Source organism: Capra hircus, chromosome 11, assembly GCF_001704415.2.
Source record: "Capra hircus breed San Clemente chromosome 11, ASM170441v1, whole genome shotgun sequence".
NCBI classification, from domain to species: domain Eukaryota; kingdom Metazoa; phylum Chordata; class Mammalia; order Artiodactyla; family Bovidae; genus Capra; species Capra hircus.
Genome location: NC_030818.1, coordinates 92,669,674 through 92,696,856, shown reverse-complemented (window position 1 = coordinate 92,696,856; position 27,183 = coordinate 92,669,674). Strand labels below are relative to the sequence as shown.

Here is a 27,183-nt window from a genome sequence, read left to right as displayed (position 1 = left end):
TCACGCATGACTCATCTTGAACCGAGCGGGGCTCCAGCGGCAGGGCGGCCGCCGCCGCAGCTGGAAGGGGAGGAGGACCAGGAGGAGGGAGAGGAGGAGGAGGAGGGGGCGGGGGCCTCTCCAAGTTTGTCGGGACCTTCTTCCGAGGCAGCGGCGGCGGCAGCCAGGGAGGCCGGGGCTGCGCGCGGGCCGGGGGCGGGGGCTGGGGCCGGGGCCGGGGCGGCGGGGCCGGCGCCTCCGCTCCCCTCCTGCTCGTGGTTCAGCCTTTGCTCGCACTGCGGCCGTGGCCCCTCTCGGCACGGCTCTCCGAGCCGCGCGCCCGCCGAGCCCGCCGCTCCCCGGCCCATGTACTGGAAGCATGAGAACGCCGCCCCGGCGCTGCCCGAGGGCTGCCGGCTGCCGGCCGAGGGCGGCCCCGCCGCCGACCAGGTGAGCGAGCGAGCGAGTGGGTGAGCCGCCCGGGCCGGGGTCGGATGGGGCCGGGACCCAGCCGGGCCGGGCCGGGCGACGGGCGGCCGCTGGGAGGAGGGGTGCGGGGGTGCGCCTGGGAGTGTGTGTCTGTGAGTGTGTGAGCGCGCGCGAGCACGAGGAGGGGGGGTCGCGGAAAACGGGAACACATTATGCAAATGTTGGAGGAATTTCTCAAAAAGCGATTTAGCAAAGACACAGGCGAATCAAGAGGAGGCGAGGCGGGTATTGTCCGTCTGAATAGGCGCTGATAGCGCCGATGCGCCTGGGGTTGTGCCGGCGCAACGCTGAGAATCGCGGCGCGGGGCCGGTCCCGGGAGCTCCGAGGGGCTGGAGGGTGCTCTTTCCTCTTCTTGGACGCCTCCCTTTTCTCTTTTGGGCCCCGTTTCGTCCCCGATCTCGCCCCCGTTTTGCTCTGGGTTTCCCTCGGACTGGCCCTCGGAAAGCGCCTGAATCCGCGTCAGCATCGCCGCATCAATTTGGCCGCGCGCGCGGGGCGGACGGGCTGATGCTCCCAGCGCTCAGGGTTTTATTTTCCTCAAGCGCCCCTCCCCAATCTCTTTTTTATTTTCTTTCTTTCTCTCTTTTCTCCTTTTTGCATTTTGCGCCGAGAGGAGGAGAAGGGAGCGAGGAAGGGGGGTGGGTGGAGGGAGAAAAAATTCGATTTTTAATTACTACCATTAAAAAATCAAATTTGCAATTCTTTGGGCGGCCTGATGGATCTCACTGATTGACAGTTGGAATTGACACTCTGGCTACCTCTTATCTTGGGCATTCACGACAATTTCTAATTGCAGGTAGTTTGTGTGTGTGCGCGTGTTTTTTTTCCCCCTCAGAGGCTTGGATTGCAAGGGAACTAAGCGATTACTTCAAGAGCCACGGGTTAAGTGCAGGGAGAGGGGGAGAGAGAGGGAAAAAATCCAATCCAAATTCAAATTGCTTCATTAGAGAGACACCGCTTTTGTGGGGAAGGGCTTTAAATGCCCACTACAAAGTTAGGACTCATTGTTCCGCGCCGGTTTATATAACAGGCGCGGGGAGGCGCTGGGCTCAGGCTGCGCGGAGCCAGTGCTGCAGCCGCCGCCGCTTGCGTTCCCTCCCCCCTCCCCCAGGTGATGGCCCAGCCAGGGTCCGGCTGCAAAGCGACCACCCGCTGCCTTGAAGGGACCGCGCCACCCGCCATGGTGAGTTCGTTCGGCCCTGCCTTCGGTCCCCGGTGCCCTGGCGGCCGGGCCCTGGGGAGCTGACCCGGCTTTCCGGCCCCGAACAGCTGTCCCGTGCGCTGGAAGACTGCCGCAGGGCGCCGTCCCTCTCTGAGCCTCGGTTTTCTGGCCAGGAAGGCGAGCTTTGACCGCTCCTGGCACCTAGGACGCGCGTGCTAGAAGTTGGAGCCGTCCTTTCCTCTCCAGTAGGCCCTTTCATCCTGTCCTGTAGCCAGTGGCTTGTCGTTTGGGGGGGATTTCGTTGTCGGTTGGTTCGCGGAGGCCGGGTCTGTCTCCGAGGCAGCAGCAACGCTGGGCACCCGACTCGGCCCGCAGCTCAGAGTGCGGCTTCTCCCTCTCCCCTACGGCAGGCTCAGTCGGACGCTGAGGCCCTGGCCGGCGCTCTGGACAAGGACGAGGGCCGGGCCTCTCCCTGTACGCCCAGCACGCCTTCCGTCTGCTCACCTCCCTCTGCCGCCTCCTCCGTGCCGTCCGCCGGCAAGAACATATGCTCCAGCTGTGGCCTGGAGATCCTGGACCGCTATCTGCTCAAGGTGAGACAGGGGCGGGTTGTTGCGTGTGTGTTGGCGGGGTGTGGGTTGTGACCCCGAGGACTGCAGGGGGAGCCACGCCGGCGCCGGGTCCCCTCAATTCGAATCTTTGCTCAGCCTCGGCCAGACTCCGCGGCTTCAGGCAGATCTTTGCGTCTCTCAGCGCCCCCGGGTTCCCGTCTGAAAAATGGGCAGTTGATTTCTACTTCCCTGAGCTTCCATGTTACAGAAGAAAAGTGGGGGAAGTCACATGTTTCTTCAGAGCTCCGTCGCCTGTGTCTGCAAAGGGGGCCGGGGAGGCTGGAGCCGGGCGCGCGCAGAGGTCCGCGCTCAGCCGCCCCCCCATCTCCGCCCCCTCCCCAGGTCAACAACCTCATCTGGCACGTGCGCTGCCTCGAGTGCTCCGTGTGTCGCACGTCGCTGAGGCAGCAGAACAGCTGCTACATCAAGAACAAGGAAATCTTCTGCAAGATGGACTACTTCAGGTAGGCTGCGGCCGCAGGGCCAGCAGTGTCGCCGGGGGAGCTCAGAGGCCGTTCGTCAGCTCCGCTCGGTCTCTGGCTCCGGAGGCCCCCGCGTCCCTAATGCCCCGGCGCGGCGCAGCGCGAGGGCCCAGCCCACCCGCTCTCAGAGCCAAGCACCAGGAGCTCCAGGCCGCTCGTCTGTGCCGGCAGGGGTTCGGGCCGGTAATCCGCCTCCGGTTGCTGAGGCCCACTCGGCTTTGGTCGCGTCTCTGGCTCCCTCTCGGTTCCTGCCTGAACCTCAGGCTCCCGTTCCGACTCCCAGCGCGTCGGTCGAGCTCCGAGGCCCCCGGCCCTGGGTTGTAACCCTCCTCCCACTCCAGCAAAGCCGGCGTCTCTACCCGGCAGGACCCTGAGCTGGGCTCTAGACTCTTGTCCCGGCTCTGGTCCTGGCTCTTACCTCGGCCGAGTTCGAGGCTGGATTCAGGTCTGGTTCGGCCTCAAGCACTAGCCTCGCATGGGTCTCGGATCCGAACCCATATTCAAGCTCTCGATCTAACCCCCGACCTCGGTCTCCGGCTCCGCCTCAACTAAGACCCCGGCGTCGCTCGAGTATAGGATTTCGTGTCTGGGATCCTGCTTGCGTCCCGGGTGCCGGTTCCAGTCCCAGCTCCGTTGCCGTTTCGTCCCCGGCTTCAGCCTCTCTGGGGTCTAGGCTCTGACTTTGGGCTGCCGGGACAGGAAGGGGGAGTGGGGCGCCGCAGCCAGGGCCCCCGAGTAGGATCACCCTGGGTTGCACCCTCCGCCCCACGGTGCAGCGGCAGCTCTCCACAGCAGCCTAGCTGGTCCTCCCGCCGCATCTCCGCCGCTTGCGCGCGCCTGGCTCCTCACCACGCAGCTCGGCCCTGCCCGGGTCATGGGGTCGAGGTCGCGGTGAGGTCAGAAAAGCAGCGAGTGCCTGCCCGATCCCTAGGGAAAGTGTGAAGCAGGCCTGAACTCGGGCCTATGGAGTTCAGAGAGAGTGGAGTGGAATTGGTTCCTGGGCAGGACGCCTGTTCCCAAGAGCTTTCTTAGGAAGTGGAGAAAGCTACTCCCCTACAGCCAGCAGCCCCCATGCCGCCGATGCCGACATCCTTCCCATCCCTGCCCCTAGAGAGGTCACCGATGCAGCCTTCCTGGGAATACCCCAGCCCCAGAAAGATCCTCTAAGTCAGGGGATGCTTGTAAGGCAATACCGCTTTCCCTATCCCCTGGCTTTGAGTCTCCGGGAACTTGGAAAGAGAGGACCTTGAATCTAGGGGTAGGCTTGTAGTATTTGGGGCTGGGGTGCTCTAAGGACACCTTAGGAAGCCTGGCTGGAGAAAGAGACTCTTCTCCATCGGTGCATGGGTGTGAGTGGAAGTGCAGCTACGGTGCGCACGGGCAAGGGCGGCTCTACCAGGTGGCCTGGGACTCCCAAGTTCGAGGATGCACAAATGTCTGCCTGTCCGGATCTGTGCTGTGGCCTGGGTGAATGTGTCAACTGAGCAGGGCGAGGGGCGTGTGGATAGCGTGGGTATTCCTTAACAGCAAGCATTTGTCTGTCCGTTCATGTGTGAATGGAGAGTGTGAGTCTCTGTGAATGCTGGGACCGTGTGTGTGTGTGTGTGTGTGTGTGTGTGTGTATGTGTTGTGCAAGTTGGTCAGGACAAGCTTCCTTCTGGACTGGGGTCTCAAGGTGAGAGACTGAAATCCCATCATTCCCCACCCACTATACACCCCTCCTCTGAGGGGCATTTCTGCTTATGGCCTTAATCCAGGCACTGAGGGCCCAAGGGTGTGAAGTGACTGTGGATTTGTGGGTATGGGCTGCAGCCTGTGTGTATGTGAGGGCAGGGCTGTCATTGTGTGGTGTGTAACCAGAGTGTGACCTCTCCCCTCCACTGTCCTTACTCTTCACTGGCCAGGGCAGGAAGCAGAGGTTAGGGTCCCTGCTCTAGGCCTGACTCCAGTTGGTAAAGAAACAAGCCAGCTGCCCTTTCAGGGCTCCTTGTGTTCATCAGTGGGCCAGGACAGCCTGGGGAACCCAGCTGGCCTCTTCCCGCAGAGTAAGGCAGGCCTGGCCCCCTCTCCTGGTTCTCCTGGTGGCAGCAGACCCGCCAGCCTGTGAGCCACTTGCCCACATGTCTGTGCTGCTTCTCCAGCCCCAGCTCATGCCCAAAGCTGGACCAAGCCTCCTTGGTTGATGCACTTTCCTAGATCTTCAAGGATTGGTCAAAACTCAGATTCTGACCCTACTGTTCAAAGCCTCCATTGCCTTCCTTTCCACAGCAGTGGGATGAAGAACGAGATATCCAGCTATCATGGACACCAGACTCCATGAGGCCAACCTTGAACCACTGTGTGACCTTGGGCAAATCACTGCATCTCTCTGCCCTTAGTATCCTCCTACCAGGGTATCTCTCTGAGCTGCCAAGAAGGCCAGTGAAGGGAGGAAGCCTCAGCAGAGGCTCGCTAAAGGGTAGGTGCTATGAGTGTCACCATTGGCAGGGTGGCAGGGGCATTCCGCCCTGGTGGCATTTCCTCAGACAGCTTGGGGAGCAAGAATGGGGCTGGGCCATTTCTGGGCTGCAGGTTCTGAGCACTAATCCTTTTCTAGTGACAATAGCCCCCAAAGCAAAACTAAAACAGATTTTTGGTTAAAAAAATAGAGCGAATAAAGGCTCACATTCCCTGGGATGAGAGAATTGTGACTTTTCTGATCGTTTCTCCCCCAGTCAGGTCTCCCTGCAGGCATAACTCATCCCTGGCAGCCCCACCTGTAACAAAAATAATGAAACCCACAAAAAGGGAGAGAAAAAAGCAGGCGGAGCACCAGGCAGGGACTATTGTCTGCTCTGAGTGGCAGCGGGGGGCTCTGGGTGGCTGCTGGAAGTGAGCTCTTCCTGGAGAGAGTATGGTAGCGTGGAAGGCAGAGCTCCCTCTCTAGATTGGGGCTCAGGGAAGGGCCTAGCACTCAGATTCTCTGGCCCTCTGTTTCCTGAAACCCAAGATCAAGGGTCTGATGGGAAATGGGCTGGAGCACTCACCCCAAAGAGAGGCCAAGATTTCTGAACAGGATGCAGGGAGGGAGGAAGTGGCCAAGACCCCACTGGTAGCTTCTGAGGTCCTCTGACCTTATTCCCCAGGGAAGGGCTTCCTCTTGGTTCTATCTGCTATCTTGCCCTTCCCTGACACTGGTCTGTAGACTCCTCTTCTATCTTCTTTGGCAGAGCTGGTAGCACTGGGGGCTCAGGAAGCTAGATGTTAGGAAAGCACTCCAAGCTCACCGGAGCAGGAGGCAGGTGGCTGTGCCTGGGTGGGGTAGAGTCTGGAGAGCCATTGCTGCTCCTGGCTTTGTTGGAAGGGATTGGCTTTCCACTGGCTGTGTGCCCTCTGAGTTCACTGGACCTCTCCACCTCAGTTTCTCCAACTCACCATCCAAACAGGGACCTCACCACCCCTTGTGGCTTCAGTCAGATTCCCACCTCCCCTCACTCCCTGAGTCTTAGCAGAAAAAAAATTTTTTTCCACCAGGGAAATGTGTGATGCTTTTAACTTCTTCACTTTTTGGGTTAAGACCGTTTTGCTTTCTATTTGCTTCCAAGAAGTTGTGGGGGGGGGGGAGTCCTGTGAGGGAGGGTGGGAAGATAGCGTTCCTTTCTGGGGGATTCATTTCTCAACAATCAAAACCCCAGACAGGGGACTTCTCTGGTGGGCCAGAGGCTAAGACTCGGTGCTTCCAATGCAGGGGACCTGGGTTAGATCCCTGGTCAGGGAGCTAGATCCCCCATGCTGCAATTAAGACCCAGTATAGTCAAATAAATAAATTTTTTTTTAAAATAAATCAACCAGACAGCCTCCTCCCACCCACCAACCTGTGGCTGCTGCCCCCACATGGACTGATCTGCAGTGCCCCTCTGGCCCCTCCCCTCCTAAGTGTCATACCTATTGTAGACTGGGGGAGACAGTGTCCCAAGAGAATGGAGAATGCGTCCCACCAGTGAGAGAGTGGAAGAGGACAGGGCGGAAGATGCTGTCCAGAGACCTTACAAAGCGCTTCTCTAAGCCGGGAACTGTGTTAACCCTTTACACCTCCTTGCTTTATCTCATTGAATCCTCCCATCCACCCTATGAGTAGGTAATTGTCATAACCCCTACATTATAGGAGGGGAAGCTGAGGCCCTGAGTGGTGAGGTCACACAGCTAATAAGTGGCAGAACTCGGATAACCCTCACAGCTGTCTGACTTACCATCCTTATGTCTAAATATTTGGCACTCTTCTTCTGTAGCTGAGCTACCTCAGCAACATGCTGCCTGTGCAAGGTGGGGCACATGGAATGGCAAAGACCACACCCACCCACCCCTGCTGGCCCTAAGACTCCCTACCTGGCTAGCTGGCTTCCCACAGGCAGTACCCTCTGTGCTCTGACTGACTGTCCCTGGGTGGGCCCTGGGAGTACTAGGGCAGGAGTGAACTCAGAGTCCCAGTGACTGGAGGTTCAGGTCACAAGGTCCTTAGCCCTCTTGTCTCCTGACCATGGGCGTGGGGAGTAAAGGGTTAACTACCTATTCTTGCGTTGACTGGGGTGGGGTTCAGAGAGTGCCCGGGGCTGGGCCTGGGAAGAAGGGCTGCCCACAATGGTTCCTGTCCCCAACTTGGCCCTAGTAACATAGGACAAGCTGGCTGGCTTCTCTTCCTCATTTCCCCTTGAACCCAAGCTCTGACCACACACTCCAGCGGGGGAATCCCACCCCCTCCCCCGGACCCCGAGAGTCCCCGGGGAGGCTCAGAGCTGGGAAGCGGCCCCCCACCGCGGCTGAGAGCAGCCCAGCGGCCGCCAGCTGTTGGGGGACAGATGTTGGGGGAGCTGAGAGAGGCGTTCTGGGAGGGGCTTGGGCTGGGACCTCCGAGGAGTGGGGCGCTTTAACCTCTTAAATGCTGGATCTGTTGTTTTCGGCTTCTTTTCCTGTGGGTTTGCAAAGCAGGGAAGAAGCAGAAGGCATAGAGCCACCACCCCCGCCCCCACCTCCCGCGCAATTTGTTTGCCTCATAGAATCTCTTCTCTAGGGCCCTCAAGTGAGCGTCCCGAACGCAAAACAAGCGAACACTGGTTTTGAGTGTCAACGCCTTGTCTCACTAGTTTCTTAACATTGGCCCTCCCACTCTGAGCTCCGGTTTCCAGGAAAGGAGTAGCTTAGCAATGAGGACAGGAGTCGTAGTGAAACTCCGATGGGCTCTTTCGTTGAGGCTCATTCACGCAACAAATAATTGCTGGGCTCCTACTCGGTATCCAGGAGAGACAGGCCGAGAGAGCTAGCTTGATTCCGTCCCTGGCGCACAGCTCCCTCCGCAAAGCCATGAGTACCCAGATGTCTGCGTTCCCGGCTTCAGCGGAGAGAGGGCAAGGCGGTGCGCGGCGCCCACTCCACTCCTTGCAGCAGCTGCCAGGCTGTGCTTCCTACCTCCGACACCTCTCCATTCCCAAAGCGTCTCTGTGCTTTGCGCCTTTACCCCGTGGCGCGCGCAGGACCCAGGGAGGGACGCGCACAAGGCAGGGGGGAGGCGGGCAGTGGCCGCGCCCCCTAATCCCTTTGGCGCTCCCTTCGCAGCTCTCGAACACCCCTTTCTTGAAGTTTCGTTGTCTCTGCCGCCGATTTCGCTGCTTCCGGAATTCGGCGGCTCGGGCCCCGCTGCCCGCCTGGGAAAGGAGTCTGTCGGTTTGTCAGAGCCTGGATCCGTAAGCCTCCTGGTGCCCCTTGTTTATGCCACCTTCCCCGAGTGGGGGACACGCTTCAGGAGCCGCCCGAAACGCATCCCAAACTGCAAAATGACCCCCACCCCCATCCGAGGATCTAAACGCGAGGATGGTTTCATTGACTGGGCGGAGACATGACGCGCGCAGGGAGATCCTAGAGCTGGGGACAGCTCCCGGCATTTGGGGTGATACGAGATGGGAAATAAAGTTGCTGAAAGGTCACCTGCAGTTCCCGCCTCAGAACAAGGGGATGGGGCTCTGCGAGCGGCCAATGGAGGCGCAGAACGCGCCCGGCGTCGTGGACTCGTGGAGCGGGAAGATCAGGGATGCGCGAGGAGTCTTGGATGCGTCCTGGCGGAAAACGATGAATCCCGCACAGCCAAGCGCCAGGATCCAGGAATTTAAACTCCGGTTCTGCGCACCGATCCCGGAACACGGAAACCGCTGGCTGGAGACGCAATAGCTCTCGCCTGCATCTTGAGGCCGGGACCTTCCTCTACCGTCTCTTTCAGGTTCCCTCTACCCGAGCCTGCGGAGGCCTCAGGCCCTGCGCGAGGGAGTTTCCTGGACCCAAGGATCGGAGTGGGGATGCGACGCAGTCAAACCAGGCCCCTTTTCTGTTCATACCACCGGGTTTCAACTCTAGCATGCATCTCCAGTCCCGCTGCTTCCGCAGATTCTAGGGGATTTTTTGCACGTCGAAAGGGACCTCAACCCATGTTCCACTGTAAGGCTCGGACATTCCGTGTCGTCTTGGACAAGTCACTTGTCCACCTTGAACGTCCGATCCTACGTGTGCAAATTGGGTGTCAGAGTCCCCACTTCACATGGCTGCGGCGAGGGGAAGGCAAGGAAAAACTTACGGTCCAGAACCCTGGAGCGCAGCGAGGGTTCTGCACCCGGCTGGCCCTTCCTTCTTCTTCCTTTCAGAGGCCAGGAAGTTCTCCCAGTCTGGAGCCGGACAGCAGAATTCGGAATCGGCCCCTCGACGGGAGCAGACTAAAATGGGCAAAACGATTTCCTCTCTTCTTTACTTAAGGGTTGGAAACGAAGACTGTGCTGTGCTGGGGAAGCCGAATTTCCGGGGTGGGGAACCACTTCTGTCTGTTTGAGAGACCGTTGACTCGGCCAAGGCGCGCAGAGCGGCCTGAGCGAACCCCGCGGCCGCCGACGGGGTCCCCTAGAGCCCCTTTTCCGAGAGAGCGGCGTGGCACTGGAGGGACGCCTGTAGTCGGTGCTGGCCAAGGCCTCGGATCCTGTACTCAGTTCAACCCGAGACCGTTTATTCAACCGGCAGTTGTTTGTGTTTGCCAAGGCAGGAGAGGCTGTAACCAGAGCGCATTTGCTAGGCTGGTTCCTGCGCGCTCTCAAGGCGCTTCCAGTGCTCTTTTGGGTGGAAATGTGCCTCTGGGGACACAGAGGGAAATCTTCTAGATCCTTTCCCAGGAATGCTGGGGTGGAAGGGAGAGCCAAGAAACCCGACTTTTACAAGTCGATGTGTTCAGTGCTGAGAAGGTGGTCCTGGGAGCCGTGGAACTAGGAGCGGGAGGTCCGCGGCGGTGGGAAGAGGAAACAGTTTGTGCGAAAGCCTGGGGAGTGGGGAGTGCTTCAGAGGGGTCATAAGACCTGGGACCAGCTTCCGTCGTGGCTGACTCAGGCTCATGCTTGTGTGTGGGGTGAGGGATCTTGAGGAAGGTTAGGGAGGAGATGAGCCAAGAGAGGATGTGGTCTGTTGAGCTCTGTCAACTCCAAGGATCTTGGACCAGATCCTGAGCGTAGAGTGGAGCCACCAGAGGATTTTAAGCTGGGTAGGGGACAGCGAAAAGCATCCATGCTGGAAACTGCTCTGTAGCCACTGTGTGGAGGCTGAGTTGGCCAGGGTGACACTGGAAACAGGCTTAAAGATTGGCAGTGAGGGGTGCATGATGGGAGCAAGGCTTAGGAAAGCAGCGGTGGCAATGGAGAGGAAGAGATGGGTCCCAGAGATACTTTGGAAAGGGAACCTACAGTGCCTGATGTGTTGAGGAGAAGGAGGGGTGGTTGATTTAGGTTTCTAAGCTTGAGGGGCTAGATGAGTGGGGTTATCATTCCCTGAAAAAGAGTGTGTACCAGAGGGTCGGCGCAGGGTCACTGGGTGAGTCATCATCCACTTCAAGAAAAGACTTTCCCTGGTGCTCCCGGGCCAGGTCTTGGGCTGACTTCTGGGACAGGGTAAGCAGATTCTGCTGCTTCCTAGAGGGGCTCCCAGTCCCGTGGTAGTGGAGGCAGCCACACCAGAAAGTGGGAGGGCGAAGGGGAAATGGCAGAATCAGGAAAGCTTGAGAGAGTGAGGCGTTTGATCTGGGCTTTTCTCTCTTGTTCAAATGACACAGGGCTCCGGAGTCTGAGACTAGCTCCTTACTGAATAGACTGCAAAGCACTAAACCAACAGCACTAACCATTGCTGTTGTCACCTAGTTCAGCTCAGGGCAAGAAAATGAGAACTCAGAGAAGCTAAACACTGTGTCCAGGGTCACAAAGCCAGTAAGTGCATACCCATCTATGCTTTCAAGAAACTCAAATTTCTCTACAGCTGGGTTACAGTTTATTCTTCTCAAGAGTCAGACTGGCTAGGGCTTCTCTCTTTGCAAGCTGTGTGACCTTGTGCCAATTACTCTACCTCTCTGGTCCCCATTTTCCTCATTTGCAAAATGAAGATTAATTGGAACAATCAACAAAAAACACTTAGAATCTTGCTGGGCAAGTGGTAAGTGCTCATAAATTTGCCAAATTATTGCTATTATTATATTTCCCCTGTATTTTATTGAGCAAAGTAATGTTATATACAAATTAAGTGATCATGGTGGAATATTTGAAAAACTCAGAAAAGCACCAAGAAGAAAGTAAGAAACCACCCACCAGCTCACCTTCCAGGTGGGACTTGGCTGCAGGGATGGTGAATCCAGACAAAGGGAAATGCACGAGTGAAGTCCTTCGGGAACCGGGTGCGGCGGAGACGCTGGGGTTTGGATGGCTGGTCTGAGCCTCACCATCCCTTTCCTCCCCTCCCCGCCATGTGCCACAGCCGATTCGGGACCAAGTGCGCTCGGTGCGGCCGACAGATCTACGCCAGCGACTGGGTCCGGCGGGCGCGCGGCAATGCCTACCACCTGGCCTGTTTCGCCTGCTTCTCGTGCAAGCGCCAGCTATCCACAGGCGAGGAGTTTGGCCTGGTCGAGGAGAAGGTGCTCTGCCGTATTCACTACGACACCATGATCGAGAACCTCAAGAGGGCCGCGGAGAACGGTACCCAACCCGCCCCTACCCCTCCCCACCCCCAGCCCTCTCTGACCCACCACGCCACCTCAGCACCCCAGGGACTGCTCGCAATTCTCTAGATCCAGGCGCCCCCTTATCACCTGGGGGTAGCATGGGGGTGGGGCTGTGCACGGACCTTGCGCTTCTGGCTCCACCATTTGTTTGCAAGTCTGAAGTAACACTGATGGTCCTTGCAAATTGTGTTTCCTACTCTGTAAAATGTGGCTAATGATAAGACACCTCAGAGATAGATGAGGCTGATGTTCTGAAAAGCCGAGAGGCACTCAATGGCCCTAGCCGTGACTCTCATCACCAGCAGCCTACTCCACCTTTGGATAGCTCTGGGTGGCCTGGAGGTTCATCCCCTCTCCTTTGCTGGAACCAAGCTTGGGCCAGTCGTCCAGAGATGATGCGACCCTCTCCTCCCAACTCCCACCCCAGCAGCCACAAGCCAGAGGTTTGGGGATGGGGTTTTCATTCTGGACTGGAACTTCAGTTTTGCTTCTGGCTGGTTGTGCTGACCTACAAAGTTGCCTTTTATCTCTGGGCCTCTCCCTAGTGGGGAAATGGTTATTAGTGAAAGTGAAAGTCACTCAGTTGTGTCCACCTCTTTGCGACTCCATAGATAGTCCATGGAATTCTCCAGGCCAGAATACTGGAGTGGTTAGCCTTTCCCTTTTCCAGGGGATCTTGGACTAGGAAGACCCCTAAATCTCTTCTGACTTTGATACTGAGATTTCTGAAGACACTTAGATTCAGGGACAGGACCCAGGTCTTCCTGGGTTTGTAGGGGCTAAGTCATATAGTGTCTGCCCCATCCCCAGTGCCTCTCAGGAAGTGTGGACCACACTACCTCAGTCTCTAGTCAGAGGACTAGTCACGAATCCCCAGAGCACTGGCCACAGCACCAGTCAGTCACTCAGTCATGTCTGACTCTGAGACTACATGGACTATAGCCCACCAAGCTTGGTTATCCAAGGAATTTTCCAAGCAAGAATACTGGAGTAGATTGCCATTTCCTACTCTAGGGGATCTTCCTGACCCAGGGGTCAAACCCACATCTCCTGCTTTGGCAGGTGTATTCCTTACCACTGCGCCACCTGGGAAGCCTTGGCCACAGCAGGGCCGTCACTTTCTCCTGCCAAGATCAGGGCTGAGTGGGTCTGAGTGGGGAACAAGTGAAGCTGGGGTGCTCTGAATTTACCTGCAAGAAAACTGGGCAGGTCAGTTGTGGAGCTGGGATGGAAGTCCAGGAGTCAGCTTTTCCCCCACACCATGAGCCATCAGTCACTCCAGGTTCCTTCCACATCTGAACCAAATAGGACCCTGTAGCCACAACCTTGCCAGTTACACTCCAGCTCTCATAGCCAGGCCTGACTCCAGAGTCCTACCATGCAGGGAACCTGAAGGCTTATGACCTCAGATCTCCTTTACTGACCAGCCCTCAGTTTTGGCTACTGCTTTACTTGTAAAACTTAAACACACACATGTCCATTATAGAAAATTTAGAAAGGATGGCTAAGCAAAAAGGAGAAAATAAAGACCACTCCAAATGCCACCACCCCTCACATCTTAGTGTATGTCTTCCCAGATTTTGTTCTATGTATGTATGTTGGAATGTTTGTTTTGTTCTTTCTTTCTTTCAGCACACTTTCCTAATTAAAAAATTATGAATAGTGGTGAAGTTTCTGGAGATTTTAATTTTCTTCTTTGTGCTTATCTGAATTTTCTGAGCTATTGATAAGGAGCATGTATTACCTTTGCATTCAGAAAAATGAGATATTAAAAGAAAGGAATATACTTAGTGTGATTTAAAAAGTATTGTTAAGTGGAAAGAGAATAACACATACTCCAGTTAACAAAATTAAACCTTAGAGAAGGTGATGACATGTGATTGTTGGAAAAACTTCAGAAGCTGCAGTAATTGCACTCCCTCTTCCTAAGCCTTTCGTGTATATCCTTCCAACCCTTTTGCTTCCATCCTTTTTTTTTTTTTTTTTTTTTACAAAATTAGGATCACAGTTCTGTAACCTGCCTGCTTCCCATCTCCATCAGTCTTTGGTTTCCCCAGTATGTCAAGGAGGGAGCCCATACTGGGATGCTAGAGTCAGCCAGCTTTCAGAATACTAATTGAAAGGTCCAGAGCTGGGAATTTCTTCTCTCTGAACCTCAGTATCCTCCGCTGTAACATGAAGATGCCACCAATCCTCAGGGTTGTGAGAAGTTGAGGGCACCCCCAAAGAGAAGCGTCTGGTACTGAGCAGATGCTCAGAAGGAGAAGCCTCTTCCCCAAAAACTGAGTTCAGGGGCTTAGGACCCTGGAATTCCCGCTCCCAGCCAACTCCGCTCCTGACACTTCCAGGGACCAGCTCCCCCCACCCCCGTCCTTTCCAGGCTGCCACTAGAAGAGATGGGGACGCGTGGTCAGCCACTTCTGTCGCCCCCAGGGAACGGCCTCACGCTGGAGGGGGCAGTGCCCTCCGAACAGGACAGTCAGCCCAAGCCAGCTAAGCGCGCCCGGACGTCGTTCACCGCCGAGCAGTTGCAGGTACTTCGGCTGGCCGCGAGTGGCCGGGTGTGGGCGGTGCCTCGGAGTGGGCGGGGCTGATAGGGTCTCTTGACTCCTCCCCTCTGCCCGACCCGCGGGTGGCGGGGAGGGGCTGTAGCTGCCTGGGGGCGTGGCCTCCGGGCCGGAGCCTCTGATTGGGCCGGGGCCTTGGCGACCTCGGCGGTCTCGTGCCTCACCGCCCCGCGGCGCCTGGCAGGTTATGCAGGCGCAGTTCGCGCAGGACAACAACCCCGACGCACAGACGCTGCAGAAGCTTGCGGACATGACGGGCCTCAGCCGAAGGGTCATCCAGGTGGGGCCGGGTGGGCGGGGCCTTCGGGTCTGGGGCGGGGCCTGGGGGCGGGCCCTCGAGCGCGTAGCCGGGCTGCGGGTCCGGGGGGGTGGGGGGCGCACACGTGGCCGCCCTTCCTCAGGTGGCTACGAGGCAGTCCCGCCTGGGGTCCCGGAGCGGCGCGTCCAGCCCTTTTCCGCGAGGCTGAGGCTGCTGAGGCTGTCGTTCCAGGTGTGGTTTCAAAACTGCCGAGCGCGTCATAAAAAGCATACACCGCAGCATCCCGTGCCGCCCTCCGGGGCGCCGCCGTCCCGCCTCCCCTCCGCCCTGTCCGACGACATCCACTACTCCCCGTTCAGCAGCCCCGAGCGGGCCCGCATGGTCACCCTGCACGGCTACATCGAGAGTAAGTGACCGCGACACTCCGGTCGCCCGGCCTGTGGGAGAGCGGGTATAGACGAGCGCTCGTGGGTGGCGGAGGCGTGGGAAGTCCTTGCTGCGCCTCGTGAGCGCAGCTGAGGGTTCCTCAGTTCCTCGGACCTAGAGGTGGTGGAGAGGAGTTAAGTTCCCCAGCTCTGCGCAGTGGAGCTGGACTCTTGGGTAGAGGCAAGCCATTCAAAACGTACTCTATCAACAGCCACTCTGCCAGAGCCGAAGGACTAGGAAAAGAACAAGATGGGTAAAGTCCCTTCCCTGGGGGAGCCTGCGTTCTGGTGGGAGAGACAGGAAACAATACCAGATAGATGAGCCGTTTGGTTTTCATCCTGGTGATTCCTGTAGTCAGGATTCTGGATGGGAGTGTGTGGAGATGTCGCTTCTCCTCCGGCTGAGACCAGAAGGATGGTAGGAATGAGTGAGACACAAGGAGAGGGGAAATAGGAGTGCAGGCAGCAGAGGAACCAAGCATAGGCAGAAATCGCCCTGGCATGAGTGCATTTGGGTCACAGAAGAGAGCCAGGGTGACAGGAGTACCCACAGCTGAGGCCGAGGGCAGATCACCTGACTTCCTTGAACCTGTTTCCTCATCTGTACACTGGGACACTAATGATGCTACCTCACAGGGTGGTGAGCCACTGTGTTCAGTGAGTATTTTTTTGAGTGCTTTCTGTGCCCTAAGCACTGGGAAGCCTGTGTGCCAAGTCTCGTCAGTTGTGTCCAACTCTTTGCAACCCCATGGACTGTATTCTGCCAAGCTCCTCTATCCACGGGATTCTCCAGGCAAGAATACTGGAGTGGGTTGCTATTTCCTTTTCCAGGGGATCTTCCTAACCCAGGGATCGAACCCACATGTCTTGTGTCTCCTGCATTGGCAGCCGGGTTCTCTACTCCTAGCTCCACCTGGGAAACCCCAAGCACTGGGATACAACAGACCAAAGCCTGTGCGCTCCTGAGGCTCAGGTGGCAGGATGGGGAGGAGGGGAGACAATAAACAAATAAAGGAGGAGGGGTGTGTGTCAGTGGGGACTAAGCACTGTGGACGAGGGGTGGCAGGTCATGGCGGAGTGATCGAAGAATGGAAATCTGGGGGAGAGACAGAGATAGTAGCCTTGTGCATGTCTGGAGGATGGGCATTTAGTGAGTTTGCTATTGAATGGGTGCTTATCACAGATTTTCTTTTCCTTTGAGGTTGTCTCTATTGATTGTTTCCTCAAAGCTGGGCATGACCAGAAAAATAGGTGGTGACAACATACCCACAAGCTCAAACCCTCTCTTCTCTGGGTTCAAGTAAAAGAGAAAGAGGAGGGAGGTCAGAGAGAGCACAGCTGTGTCCCGAGCCCCTGCCATGTGCCAGGCACTATCTCGACAGATGTTTCTAAGCATCACTGTTCTACTGCACAGATGAGGAAACCAATGGTCCACAGTAAGTTAGTGGGAGCCAGGATTCTTTAATGATGAAATGTGGGCTTTAGTGTCATACTGTGGGGCTTCAGAGCCCATCTCTGTCACTTACAAGCTGTGAGACATTGGGCAAATTCTTATTATCCTGGAATACCAGTTTTCTCATCTGTAAAAATGAAGACAATAAGAATCGAATCTCTTTTTTAAAAAGGAGAATACCTATCTCAAAGCAGTATTGTGAGCATCAGATGAGATCATTGACTTAATGTCTTCAGTATTTAGTAAGTCTGGAAAAGTATTAGCTGCTCTTGTGATGGTAGTGGTGGCTCTGGTTTGCAGAGCTGCGAATGCAGAATCCTGCCTACTGCACCAGGCTGACAGTTGGAAGTGGCAGTGTCTGCCAGTGTCTCTTTGTTCTGTTCCATTTCTGAACCATCTGCTCAGTAGGAGGGACTCTTTTCCTCCTTTCTTTTCTAAACAATGATGTATCAAGCTGCAGAGAGCTCATTGACTCTCTAGTTCATCTGTTAAAGGTGCCAAGCACCAGGGGCTCTCCAGGTACCAGGAGTCTGGGCCACCAGCCAACGTTTGCTGTGAAGTTGGTAATGGATCTAGGTGACCCCACGGAGAGTGGGGCCATGGTCTCCAGAGCTATGTCAGGATTCTGTCCACATAGATTGTTGTCCAAGCCTAGGGACACCTAGAGAAAGGACTGAAATGCCCTTTTCTTTTCCCCTCAAGGTGAACCCAGCTTGGGGCAGGAGGCATCAAGGGTATTTGAAGAACGTGCTGCCTCCTGTTGCATGACTGAAGGTCCCCTTAGAAATTTTCTTTGCCATTCACTGAATTCACAGGTTCCTGAGTTTCCCAGAGCCTTCAAGCTTGGGCTTCCCTTGTAGCTCAGTTGGTAAAGAATCTGCCTGCAGTGCAGGAGACCCGGGTTCGATCCCTGGGTTGGGAAGATCCCCTGGAGAAGGAAATGGCAACCCACTCCAGTATCCTTGCTTGGAAAATCTCATGGACAGAGGAGCCTGGTGGGCTGCAGTCCCTAGGGTCGCAAAGATTCAGGCACGACTGAGCAACTAACACTTCAAGCTTGGAATCTCATAAAAAAGCTTTGGAACTAGACTCCAGAAATGCATACATATGCACATAGTTCTCCACATAATCTCAGGCTGTTCATGGGCCCTTAGAACACCCCATATTAAGAATTCCTCCATCTTCCCCAGATGAGGGAACTGTAGCTCAAAAAGGCACAGTGACTTGCCCTGTTACGTATTAATTGCAGGTCTCTGTACAGGGCTCCTTCCCCTGCAACCAAAGAGGATGAAGTTCAGAGAAGAGTGAGGCCATAGGCTTCACTGTAGTGGCAAAGAGCTGGAAGCATGAGACATTTGGGTCAGACCAGGGATGGCCTTACCCCTCACTGTTTTACAATTGGAATAGTGTAGAGATTCATCCAGCAAAATCTTAAAGAGTACCTACTAGATGCATGTCTTATTCTAGGTCCTGGAAATCCACAAAGATCTAGAATCTAGAGACAGTAAAAAATACCTGCCCTCATTAGAGGTTGCAGTCTAGCTGGCAAAGACAGATAATGTCAAATAAACAATAAAAATATACAGTAAGGAAGATGATGGTAAGTGCTAAGGAGAAAAAATAAAGCTGAGAAGACAGGCAGGGAGGGTAGGGGGTAGGTATAGGTATTGGTGTTGGGTGGCAGTTGTGAATAGGGTGGTCAGAGAGAGCATCCTAGAGAAGGTGATATATGAGTACAGAGTCCTCTAGGGGACGGGGGTAAAACCCTGGTGATACCTGGGAGATAAGGTACAATGCACCAGGGAAGGACTCGAATGGATGGGGTAGAGCCTTGAATGTAGGCATGTGCAGCCTTGGATGTATATATTCATTTCTTTTTCTCTCTTTTTAAAACTTTTAAACTGTAATATAGTTGATTTACAATGTGTTAATTTCTGCTGTACAGCAAAATGATTCTATTATATACATATATATACACACACAGTATTTTTAAATATTCTTTCCCATTACGGTTTGTCAGAGAATGTTAAATATAGTCCCCTGTGCTATACAGTAGGACCTTGTTTATCCATTCTGTAGGTAATAGTTCGCATCTGCTAACCCCAAGTTCCCACTCCATTCCTCTCCTACGTCCCTGCCTGGTAACCACAAATCTCTTCTCTATATCTGTGAGTCTGTTTCTGTTTCATAAAAGTTCATTTGTGTCGTATTTTAGATTCCACACATAAGTGGTATCATATGGTGTTTGTCTTTCTCTTTCTGACTGGACTCATTATAAGGACTCTAGGTCTGTTCATGTTGCTGCAAATGGCATTATTTCCTTCCTTTTTATGGCTGAGTAGTATTCATCATATATAGGTACCACATTTTCTCTATCCATTCATCTGTTGACGGGCATTTAGGTTGTTGACTTGGCTATTGTGAACATGGGGGATGTACATATTCATTTATGAGTGTTTATCAGTGAGTTAGATAGTTATTATCAACTACACTTCCCAGGTGGCACAGTTGGTAAAGAATCTATCTGCTAATGCAGGAGACACAAGAGAGGCAGGTTTGATCCCTGGGTCAGGAAGATTCCCCCAGAGAAGGAAATGGCAACTCCAGGATTCTTGCCTGGAACATTCCACGGAGAGAGAAGCCCTATGAGCTATAGTCCATGGGGTCGCAAAGAGTGGGACACAGCTGAACACACACACAACAGTTACCACACATAGCTTCATTGCTCATAAAGACTTTCAGGGACTTCCCTGGCGGTCCAGTGGCTAGGACTCTGTGCTTCCATTGCAGAGGGCACGGGTTTGATCCCTGGTCAGGGAACTAAGATCCCAGAAGTCAAAAGACTTTCACATAGGGTATTGCAACCAACCCTACTGAAATTTTGCCCAGGGCCACCCCACTGGTAAGTGGCAGAGGTGAAAATGGCCCCAGGGCTCCAGCCAACCGAGCCCGGGGCTGGTGGGATGCTGCATGGAGACTGGGGGATGGGCTCCAAGGCATCCTCTCGTCCACAGGTCAGGTACAGTGTGGGCAGGTGCACTGCCGGCTGCCTTACACCGCGCCCCCAGTCCACCTCAAAGCCGATATGGATGGACCACTCTCCAACCGGGGGGAGAAGGTAAATGGAGCCCGGTTGGGTGGGGTGGGTCAGACCCCCCCCCCCCCCCCGCCGGGATCGGGTTTCTGGCAGGCTTCTCGTCACTGAGCAGGCACCCTCTGCCCGGCACACTCAGGCCCCCCTGAGCCCCACCACACAGTCCCTTGATCTGGTGCCACTGTGTCAGTGTGTCCGGCCAGCCCCCTGGTGGCTCTCCACCACGGCTGGACTTGTCTTCTCCAGATTTATGGATTTAGTTATTTCACTCAAACGTTGGGCTTATATCACACACCACCCTGCCTCCCACCACAGGTTCCTCCTCCTGCTTCCTCCTTTGTGTTCCTATCTGTTGCGAGTGAATATCCTGAGCTGGTGGGGCCCAGGGACAGCAGGCCAGCCAGTGGCCCTTGGTCAACTGGTAAGGCCTCCTTTGTGGAACCCGATCTCTGGTTGTCTCAAGCAGTAGGACTGGACACCCAGAAGGGTGCTTGGACATCACCCAGTCCTGTGGCTTGAAAGCTCTGTTCTTAAGCCCGGGAACCCACTTGTTTGTTCTTTCTCGTAATGAAGAATGGAGATGAAACGAGGTCGGTGGGAAGCCACTCTGGATGAAACTGCAGAGGAAGTAGAGCCCCCACCTCCCACTCAGCTCCAGGACAGCTCGAAGTGAGCCTTGAAAGCCGCTGCTCTCAGACAACCCCTTCTTTTAGAAAATGAGGCCCAGGTAGCTCAAGGTCACAGGGCCGGAATGAGAACTTGTGCCGTTATTCGTTCACAAAATCAGTTCTTCAACCGTCATTTGCTATGTGCAGGTTGTTCCCAGGAGCCCCGAGTCAGTTGCCAGGAGCACAGAGATGAAGGAAATGTAGTTCCTGCCCTCGAGGAGGCCAACAGTTAGGACACAAGTGATTCAACCGTGATGCTGGGGCCAGGGGAGCTGGGGGTGGGGGCACAGCTCAGGAGAGACACACGCCTGAGCCTCAGGGTTTGGCAGGGAAGGCATGAGCTGCCACGGCTCTCAGGGAACCCAGAGTGATTCAGAGCTGCTGGCACACGAGCCTGGGAGGAATAAGAGTGAGGCGTGGAGCCCTCAAGTTGCCAGGTGGAGGCGCGTGGACTGTGGGGGGTCCTGGAGGTCTCTTTTAGAAGCATCATTGTAGTGGTCCTCGGAGAGGCAGGCAGCCCCTGGAGTCAGAGGATGTGCTGGATTTGGAGAGAAACAGGGCCAGGCCTGAATGCAGGCTTCTATGCCTCAGCATCATTTGGGCAGCTCCTAGGGAGGCAGATTCCTCAGCCTCACCTCTGGGGAGCTGGGGTGGGCCCCAGGGACCTGCGGCTGTCATATCAAGCCCCAGTGATTCTGGCAGGCAGCCAGGAGTGGGACCGCCTTTCCAGGACAGCCCCTCTTACTCCACCTCCTGATTAAGCACCTACCTATGGGGCTGGGCTGAGGGCTGGGCACCGTGGGGAAAGTAGATGATGTGGAGGTACAGCCAGCCAGTAGGACCAGTAGGATTATAAGTAAATGGTAGTATGTATGCAGTCTCAAATTCTGGAGACCCCAGTGATGGGTGACCCCACCCCAGGAACATCCCCTTTGAGACTGTCATACTCACAGGAAGGGCTGCCTTGGGTAAACAGCTTCTTTGTTCATGGCAGGCACTTTACATATGTTGTCTGATGCCCCCGATCACCCTGTGGATATGAGGATGGCGTCCTCATGGTAAAGATAAGGCAACAGTGGCTCAGAGAGGTGACCCGACTTGTCCAGGGATGCAGCTAGCCCCAGATCTGAAGCCCACCTGGTTCAGTAACCATGTGCTTCTGAGCCGCCTTCACAGTCTGCACCGTGCTGTCTTTGACCTCACCCTTCACAGCCTCCCTGGGATGGTGACTGTGGTTGACTCCATCTCATCCCTGCAGACATGGGCTCTGCCAGAGCAGCAGCTCGCCCAGAGACATACAGCAAGTGTGGGTACAGCTGGCCTTGATCCTAGGGCTAGCTGCCCCCCGGGCCTGCAGGAGAGTATTCATCTTGTCCCACCCTGCCTCAGGACTCAGAGGCGAGCTGGCATGGTCCCTGTCCTCAGGGTGGCTTAGAGCAGGAGGTGGGCAGCTACACCCCAAGGGCAGCTGAGGATAAAGAATGAACGTGAATCTTCGAGGACCCAGAAGACAGAATGGCCAGCTCTAGGGGAGAGGCAGGGGATGTGAGGAATCCCTGCCAAGGCACAGAGGTTTGGAAGAACCTGGAAGGACAACAGGGGGCTTAGTGTGGCTGGGGCCCAGGGAAGTGGAGGGGGAGCCACGAGGGGGTAACATAATGAGGGTCCTATACCTTCAAGCAAAGGGCCTGGGCATTATCTGGGGTCAGAGGGGATCTTTGGAAGGAATTAACTCTGGGCTCAGCACTTGGAGATGAGCCTTTGTCTCCTGGTTTCTCAGCTAAGCTTGTGGTTATGTCTGGTTCAGCCTGAAGGATGAGCCAGTCTAGGGGTCTGGCAGCTTTTGGCTGGGGAAGGTTTCTGGCCCCTGGAATTGGCTGCCGAGCCAGAGTTCTCTCTTGCTGGCCCAGAGCCCCTGCTTCACATCCAGCAACTCTACAGAAAAACATTTCCCCCTCTCATGACCTTCCACCCTCTCACTGTCAGACCTTCCTGCCAGCTCCCAGGAACCTTCTCTGTCCACATTTTGCCAAACCCCTGGGGCCTGGCAGACTGTGTGTGTCCAGGCAGTGCAGAACCCTGTGGGCTTTCTTCCAAATCCCTCTGGGCCTGATCCAACCCAGCAAGGAGGAGATTCAGGGCCCCCTGGGGCAGCCCCTCAAACCCACTCATCAAGACCAGCACTGGCCTGGCCCAGAGAACAGTGCTCTGAGCATTGGGGTAGCATCCTGTGCCTCTGCCGTGTTGTCATTGGACTGCTCATCCCTGTGAGTTTCCAGAACCAACATTTCTTCCCGGACACAGCCCCTGATCCCACAGTTCAGAGCTTGGAAAGTTCTTAAAAATCAGAGGCTGGCCGTCATTGCTCAGATGGAGAGACAGAAGCTCATGGACAGGCAGGGTCATCCCTCTGGAGAGAGCTTCTATTAGGAAGAGCCCAAAGCCAGGTAGGCAACCCAGAGACTAGAGGAGAGCACAGTCTAAGGTGGGGGTGAGCTCCAGAGTCAGGCAGACCAAACCCCAGCTCGGCTACCTTCTCACTCTGGGACTTGGGAACACGGTTTCTCCGAGCCTCAGTTCCTTCATCCACACAATGGGGATAATAGTTCCTACCATGCAAGGTTGTTGCTGAAAGCAAATGCGATTATATATGTACGGGGCCTAGAACGATGCCCGGTACGCAGGAAGTGCTCCATGTGTGTTGGTTATTATCACCATGGCTTTCTTCCATCTCTTCCTCATGGAAACCGACCTGGGCCATTAACATTCTTGATCGAAAAATGGAACAGCCATATGGCCATGCCCACTGGATGTCCCCGGCCAACTTGAAATCTCCTCCTGGCACTGGACTGTCAAAAGGCACATCCTATTGGCCAGACAGCCAATAATCCTTGACCTGAACTGTCAAGGGCTGTGGGGCTGTGTTGGCACCAGTGTGAGGTCAGCCAGGCATCTTAGGTGGGAGACGGGGAGAGGAAGCGGTCAGTCCCTGACCACCCTCTGTATGTCAGGTACCTGGCGTGTCTCAGCCACCTGCCTCTCCAAGTGCTTGGATGCATGAAGGGCTTGGCCCATTGCCTGGTACTTGGTAAGCGGCATTGGTAACTTTCAAGGTGGCCTGGAGAGGAAGAGGCAGTGAGTCTAATGAGCAGAGCTTATTCTAGAGCCAGGCTGGGGTTGCCATGCTGGGTCCACCTCTTCTGGGCCGGGCGACCCCAGGCTCTTTGATTTTCACCTCTCAAAAAGGAGATGGTATCAGGGCACCCTGGTGGGGTTAAGGCCAGGCTCTGTGAAATCATGCCCATGTACACTATACCCAGTGCCAGGGAGTGTGCCCAGGAGGTGCTAGCTGCTGCTCTTGAATCTTCCTGATTCCTCCCCATTCTGAGAGAGAGAGGGAGAGAGGTGTGCTCATCCCTGTTTGACAGATGAGGGAACAGGTTCAGAGAGGTGAAGTAAGTTGCCCAAGGTTGCACAGCAAGCAAGTGACTGAGCCAGGATTTGAACTCAGATGTGGGCCCTGGGTCCCCCTCCTTCTCCAGGCCTTTGAGGACCTCTGGGGGGCTGCCAGGCGGTGCTGACCCTGGCTCAGCTCCCTCCCATGCCCTCCTGTTACAGGTCATCCTTTTTCAGTACTGACACTGCCGGCACTTCCGCATCTGTCCATGGGCGACCTGCAGCTGTCCCTTAGCCGCTGAAACTCGGAGTCTGAGCTGCTGCCAGGGATCACCCGCTCCGCATCCACCCCTCATCTGCCATCCTGCCCGCCGCCAGCTGGGCCCCTGGGCCTGGCCTCCCTGTCTCCTGCTGAGAACCAGAACCCACCAGGAGCACTGCGGAGCCCTCCTCCAGGAAAGCAGAGCTCCCTGATACTTGGAGCCAGGGTGAAAACAGCCTGCGTTTCCCATTTAGACAGGAGTCGTCCTCTTCAACTTAAGCTGATCACAATAGCAAAAGGCCGAATTGAATTGCGTGACGCCAACAGCCTTCCAATTTACAGGTTTTCTTTCCTCCCGTGTTGGCCTTTGCTACTTCCTTGGAACCATCTCCAAATTCTGAATAGTCAACAACCCCCAGTGTTATCCGCTCTGTTGCTTTTGTCTGGAAGACTCTACAGTGTTTGTGGGATGTCCCCAAAGGAAAGCTATGTTCTAATTTTATCATTTCCATCTGTCTGGTTATGTCAAGTTAATTCAGAGAGAGAAGAGACACTGACCAACCCTGAGAGGCCCAACAGGGCAAAGATGGAGGCCTGCCCAGACCAAGAGGCAGTGGGATAGGCAGGGGCTGGGGGTGGTAGACAAAGACCTCCATTAGTTTGGAGGCCCAGGAGAAGGAGTCGGCATGTTGGGCTGGGAGGGGCATGAGCCATTTTAAGGAGAGGAAAGAGGAAGCTTGGGGTGTGTGTGCTGGGGGCCCCGCTTTCCCCCAGTTATCCAGCATATGTGTGGAGGCATGGCAGAGGTGGGTTTTGATCTGTGTGGTAACATTTCTGAATGTCTGGACAGGTTACACTTGGGGACACTTCTTGGCTACTTGTTGACTCCCGACGGGTGGGGCTGCTTGGGCCACATCTTTTTTTGGCGGGGGGCGGGGGGTATCTCCTGAAGGGACTGGGGAATGGAGCCCAGGGAAAGGGCAGTCAGAGCATTCATTCTGGACCCATCTCTGCATAGAAAGAGGGTCCTGATGCTGAGTGAGTGTGCCAAGCCCAGGGTTCTAGCTGGCACTTCTGGGCTTCTCCAACAACCCTGCCCAGAGCCAGCCCCACCTACTCCTGAGAATGCGGGCCAGACAGCTGTGCTCACACCCTCCCTGTCCTGCTACTCTCCCCCCGCCCCCACAAAACAAAAGGGCTCGTGCTGCACAAGACCATGATTTATGTTTTCAGGGGACGCCCATTTGTCCCAAGGTTATCCTGTAATTTTAGAATTACTTTGTGTCCTGATGCATTTCCCACTAGAGGCTGCTAGTAAGCATGTTTCAGCCCAAGTCATCCTTCCTGCTTTGGTTCATCTGGTATGTTGCTTTGGGAAGGAGACTCTAGGACAGGGAAAGCAAGTTCATGGTACACAGGTATCTGCTGTCCCTGGTTTCACCCGTGGCAGACATCGATAATCGATTGCAGCACTATCTCGCTGAGTCTGGATAAGGGTTCAGAATCCAAATGCTTGAGGTTGGCGCTTAAGATGAAAACTTATATGCCATTCTTGCTCTGGGATCTGGAGGAGGGCTGGGCCCGGGTACAGCTCCTGAAGGGAACCTGCTCTTTTTGCTTTCAAAGACAGTTCCAGCTGACTCAGGGCAAAGAGAAGGCACCCCTCCGAATGCAGTTGGTGCAGCTTAGTTCAGAATTCACCTAGTGAATAATGTGTGCCTAGCCCTGTGCTCGGAGCTGACCTTAACAGGAGCAGCTGGGCCCGATCCCTGGTGATTGGGGAGCTCTAACTTTTCCTTTGATTTCTGCTCCCAGTGATCGCAGTCCCAAGCAGCATCATGTGGTGAGTGGCCAGCCGAGTCCTGCCCGGGGTCACCTAGTACCACTCTGCCTTGAGCCTCCCCACCCAGGGTCTGTTCCTTGCGTGGATCACGTGGTTGTAGCATGCTGCGGTTCAGACATGTCTCCACTAGCCTGATAGAGCAGCCTGAGAACCTACAGGCCATCAGGACTATTTATTTAAATACAAAGCAAAAGGGGGAAACACACATACACACACGGAAAAAAAAATTGTAAGCACTTTTTTGTAAAACCAATGTCTGTTTTGTTACATACCTTTCATGTTGTGCTTTGTAAATGTCTTATTTGTGTAATAAATAAAGTTAATGCAAGTAGAAGTGCTGGCACTGACCTCCAGAGCACAACAGGATTCCATTTCTTTCCTGTTCTCTGGTGAAGGGCTCAGGCTCAGGCCTGGCCCCCAGAGTAGCAGGGCTGCTAGACAGTGAAACCCCTTCCCAGAAGGTTGGTTCTGTTTCCCAGCTAGGAGGCTGAGCAGGGTAAAGGCATCATGGTGGGTTTCTTCTCTAGTCTGTGCTGTGCCGGAAATCAGACTGGCTGGTGTCCCACCTCACTCCCGACCACACTCTGCTGGGCCCCGTGCTGACATTGCAGGCTCAGAAAAGAGCCCGGGAGAAGCTCTCAGTCAGGCAAATGCTGTAGACAGACGGATCCCTCCCCATGTGCTGTCTGGACTTGGGCAGGGGGGCACTTGAGCTGTATCCTCAGATGAGAAGGTCACAGAGTAAGTCCACAAGAGGAGATGCTGGGAGGCCAGAAACGGAAGCATAGAGGAACCTGACTGGGAAATGGGGTGGAGTGAAGGGAATGTGGACTGGAGACGAGGGTGACAACTGGCCTGGTTGGGTTCCAGAGCCACTGTGTAATCTAGGGAGCAGGCATCCTGCTGCTGGTTGTCGAATTTTCTTTTAATGGCAGAACCGTTTGTGGAAGCCCAGGCTCACCAGGAAGGGAGGAGACTGGCTCTGCCTGGTGCGGAGGCTTCCCCAGCAGACCTTGTGGCCTGGAACAGTCACTCAAGCCTCGGCTCAGGGTGGCCGTGGTCCCCGCCCCTGCAGGGCCCCTCTGTTTAGTTGCTGCATCCTCCATCCCTGACCTTACCCCTTCCCTCCCTCTCCACTCCTCCAATCCATTTATCAAATGTTGATTGAGATATATGCATATCTTTGAAAATAGTTTTAAGTTTGTGTGTCTTTCTTTACATGTATGTACTTTCTATTTTCAAAACATACTTTGGAATCCCCCAGTGGCCATCCCATCCTATCTCCTGAGGTGACTGTTGCCTTGGAGGGGAAAGGTGATCTCTCCCCCACACCCCACCCCCTCCATCCCCTCCATGGCTTAGCTGAACATGCCTAGACCTCCCTTGACCCCTGGCTCTGCACCAGCATGCCACTCATGAGTCCCCAATTCAAATAGCTAGTTTCTT

The 27,183-nt window shown here is 55.1% G+C and overlaps 1 protein-coding gene across 3 annotated transcripts; it reads left to right on the top strand.

Annotated features, from left to right (window-relative positions):
• On the top strand, positions 208–26,084 carry LHX6 (LIM homeobox 6). Of its 3 annotated transcripts, XM_018055722.1 has the most exons (10): positions 208–429; positions 1,581–1,652; positions 2,042–2,224; positions 2,585–2,706; positions 11,524–11,744; positions 14,204–14,304; positions 14,522–14,617; positions 14,828–15,002; positions 19,489–19,592; positions 23,855–26,084. In XM_018055722.1, exons 1-10 carry the CDS (start codon positions 346–348, stop codon positions 23,873–23,875), a joined length of 1,179 nt encoding a protein of 392 aa, XP_017911211.1. In that variant the 5' UTR covers positions 208–345; the 3' UTR covers positions 23,876–26,084. The 3 variants fall into 3 exon arrangements, with proteins under 3 accessions (XP_017911211.1, XP_017911212.1, XP_017911213.1); XM_018055723.1 differs by lacking the exon at positions 19,489–19,592; XM_018055724.1 differs by lacking the exons at positions 208–429; positions 19,489–19,592 and adding an exon at positions 728–778.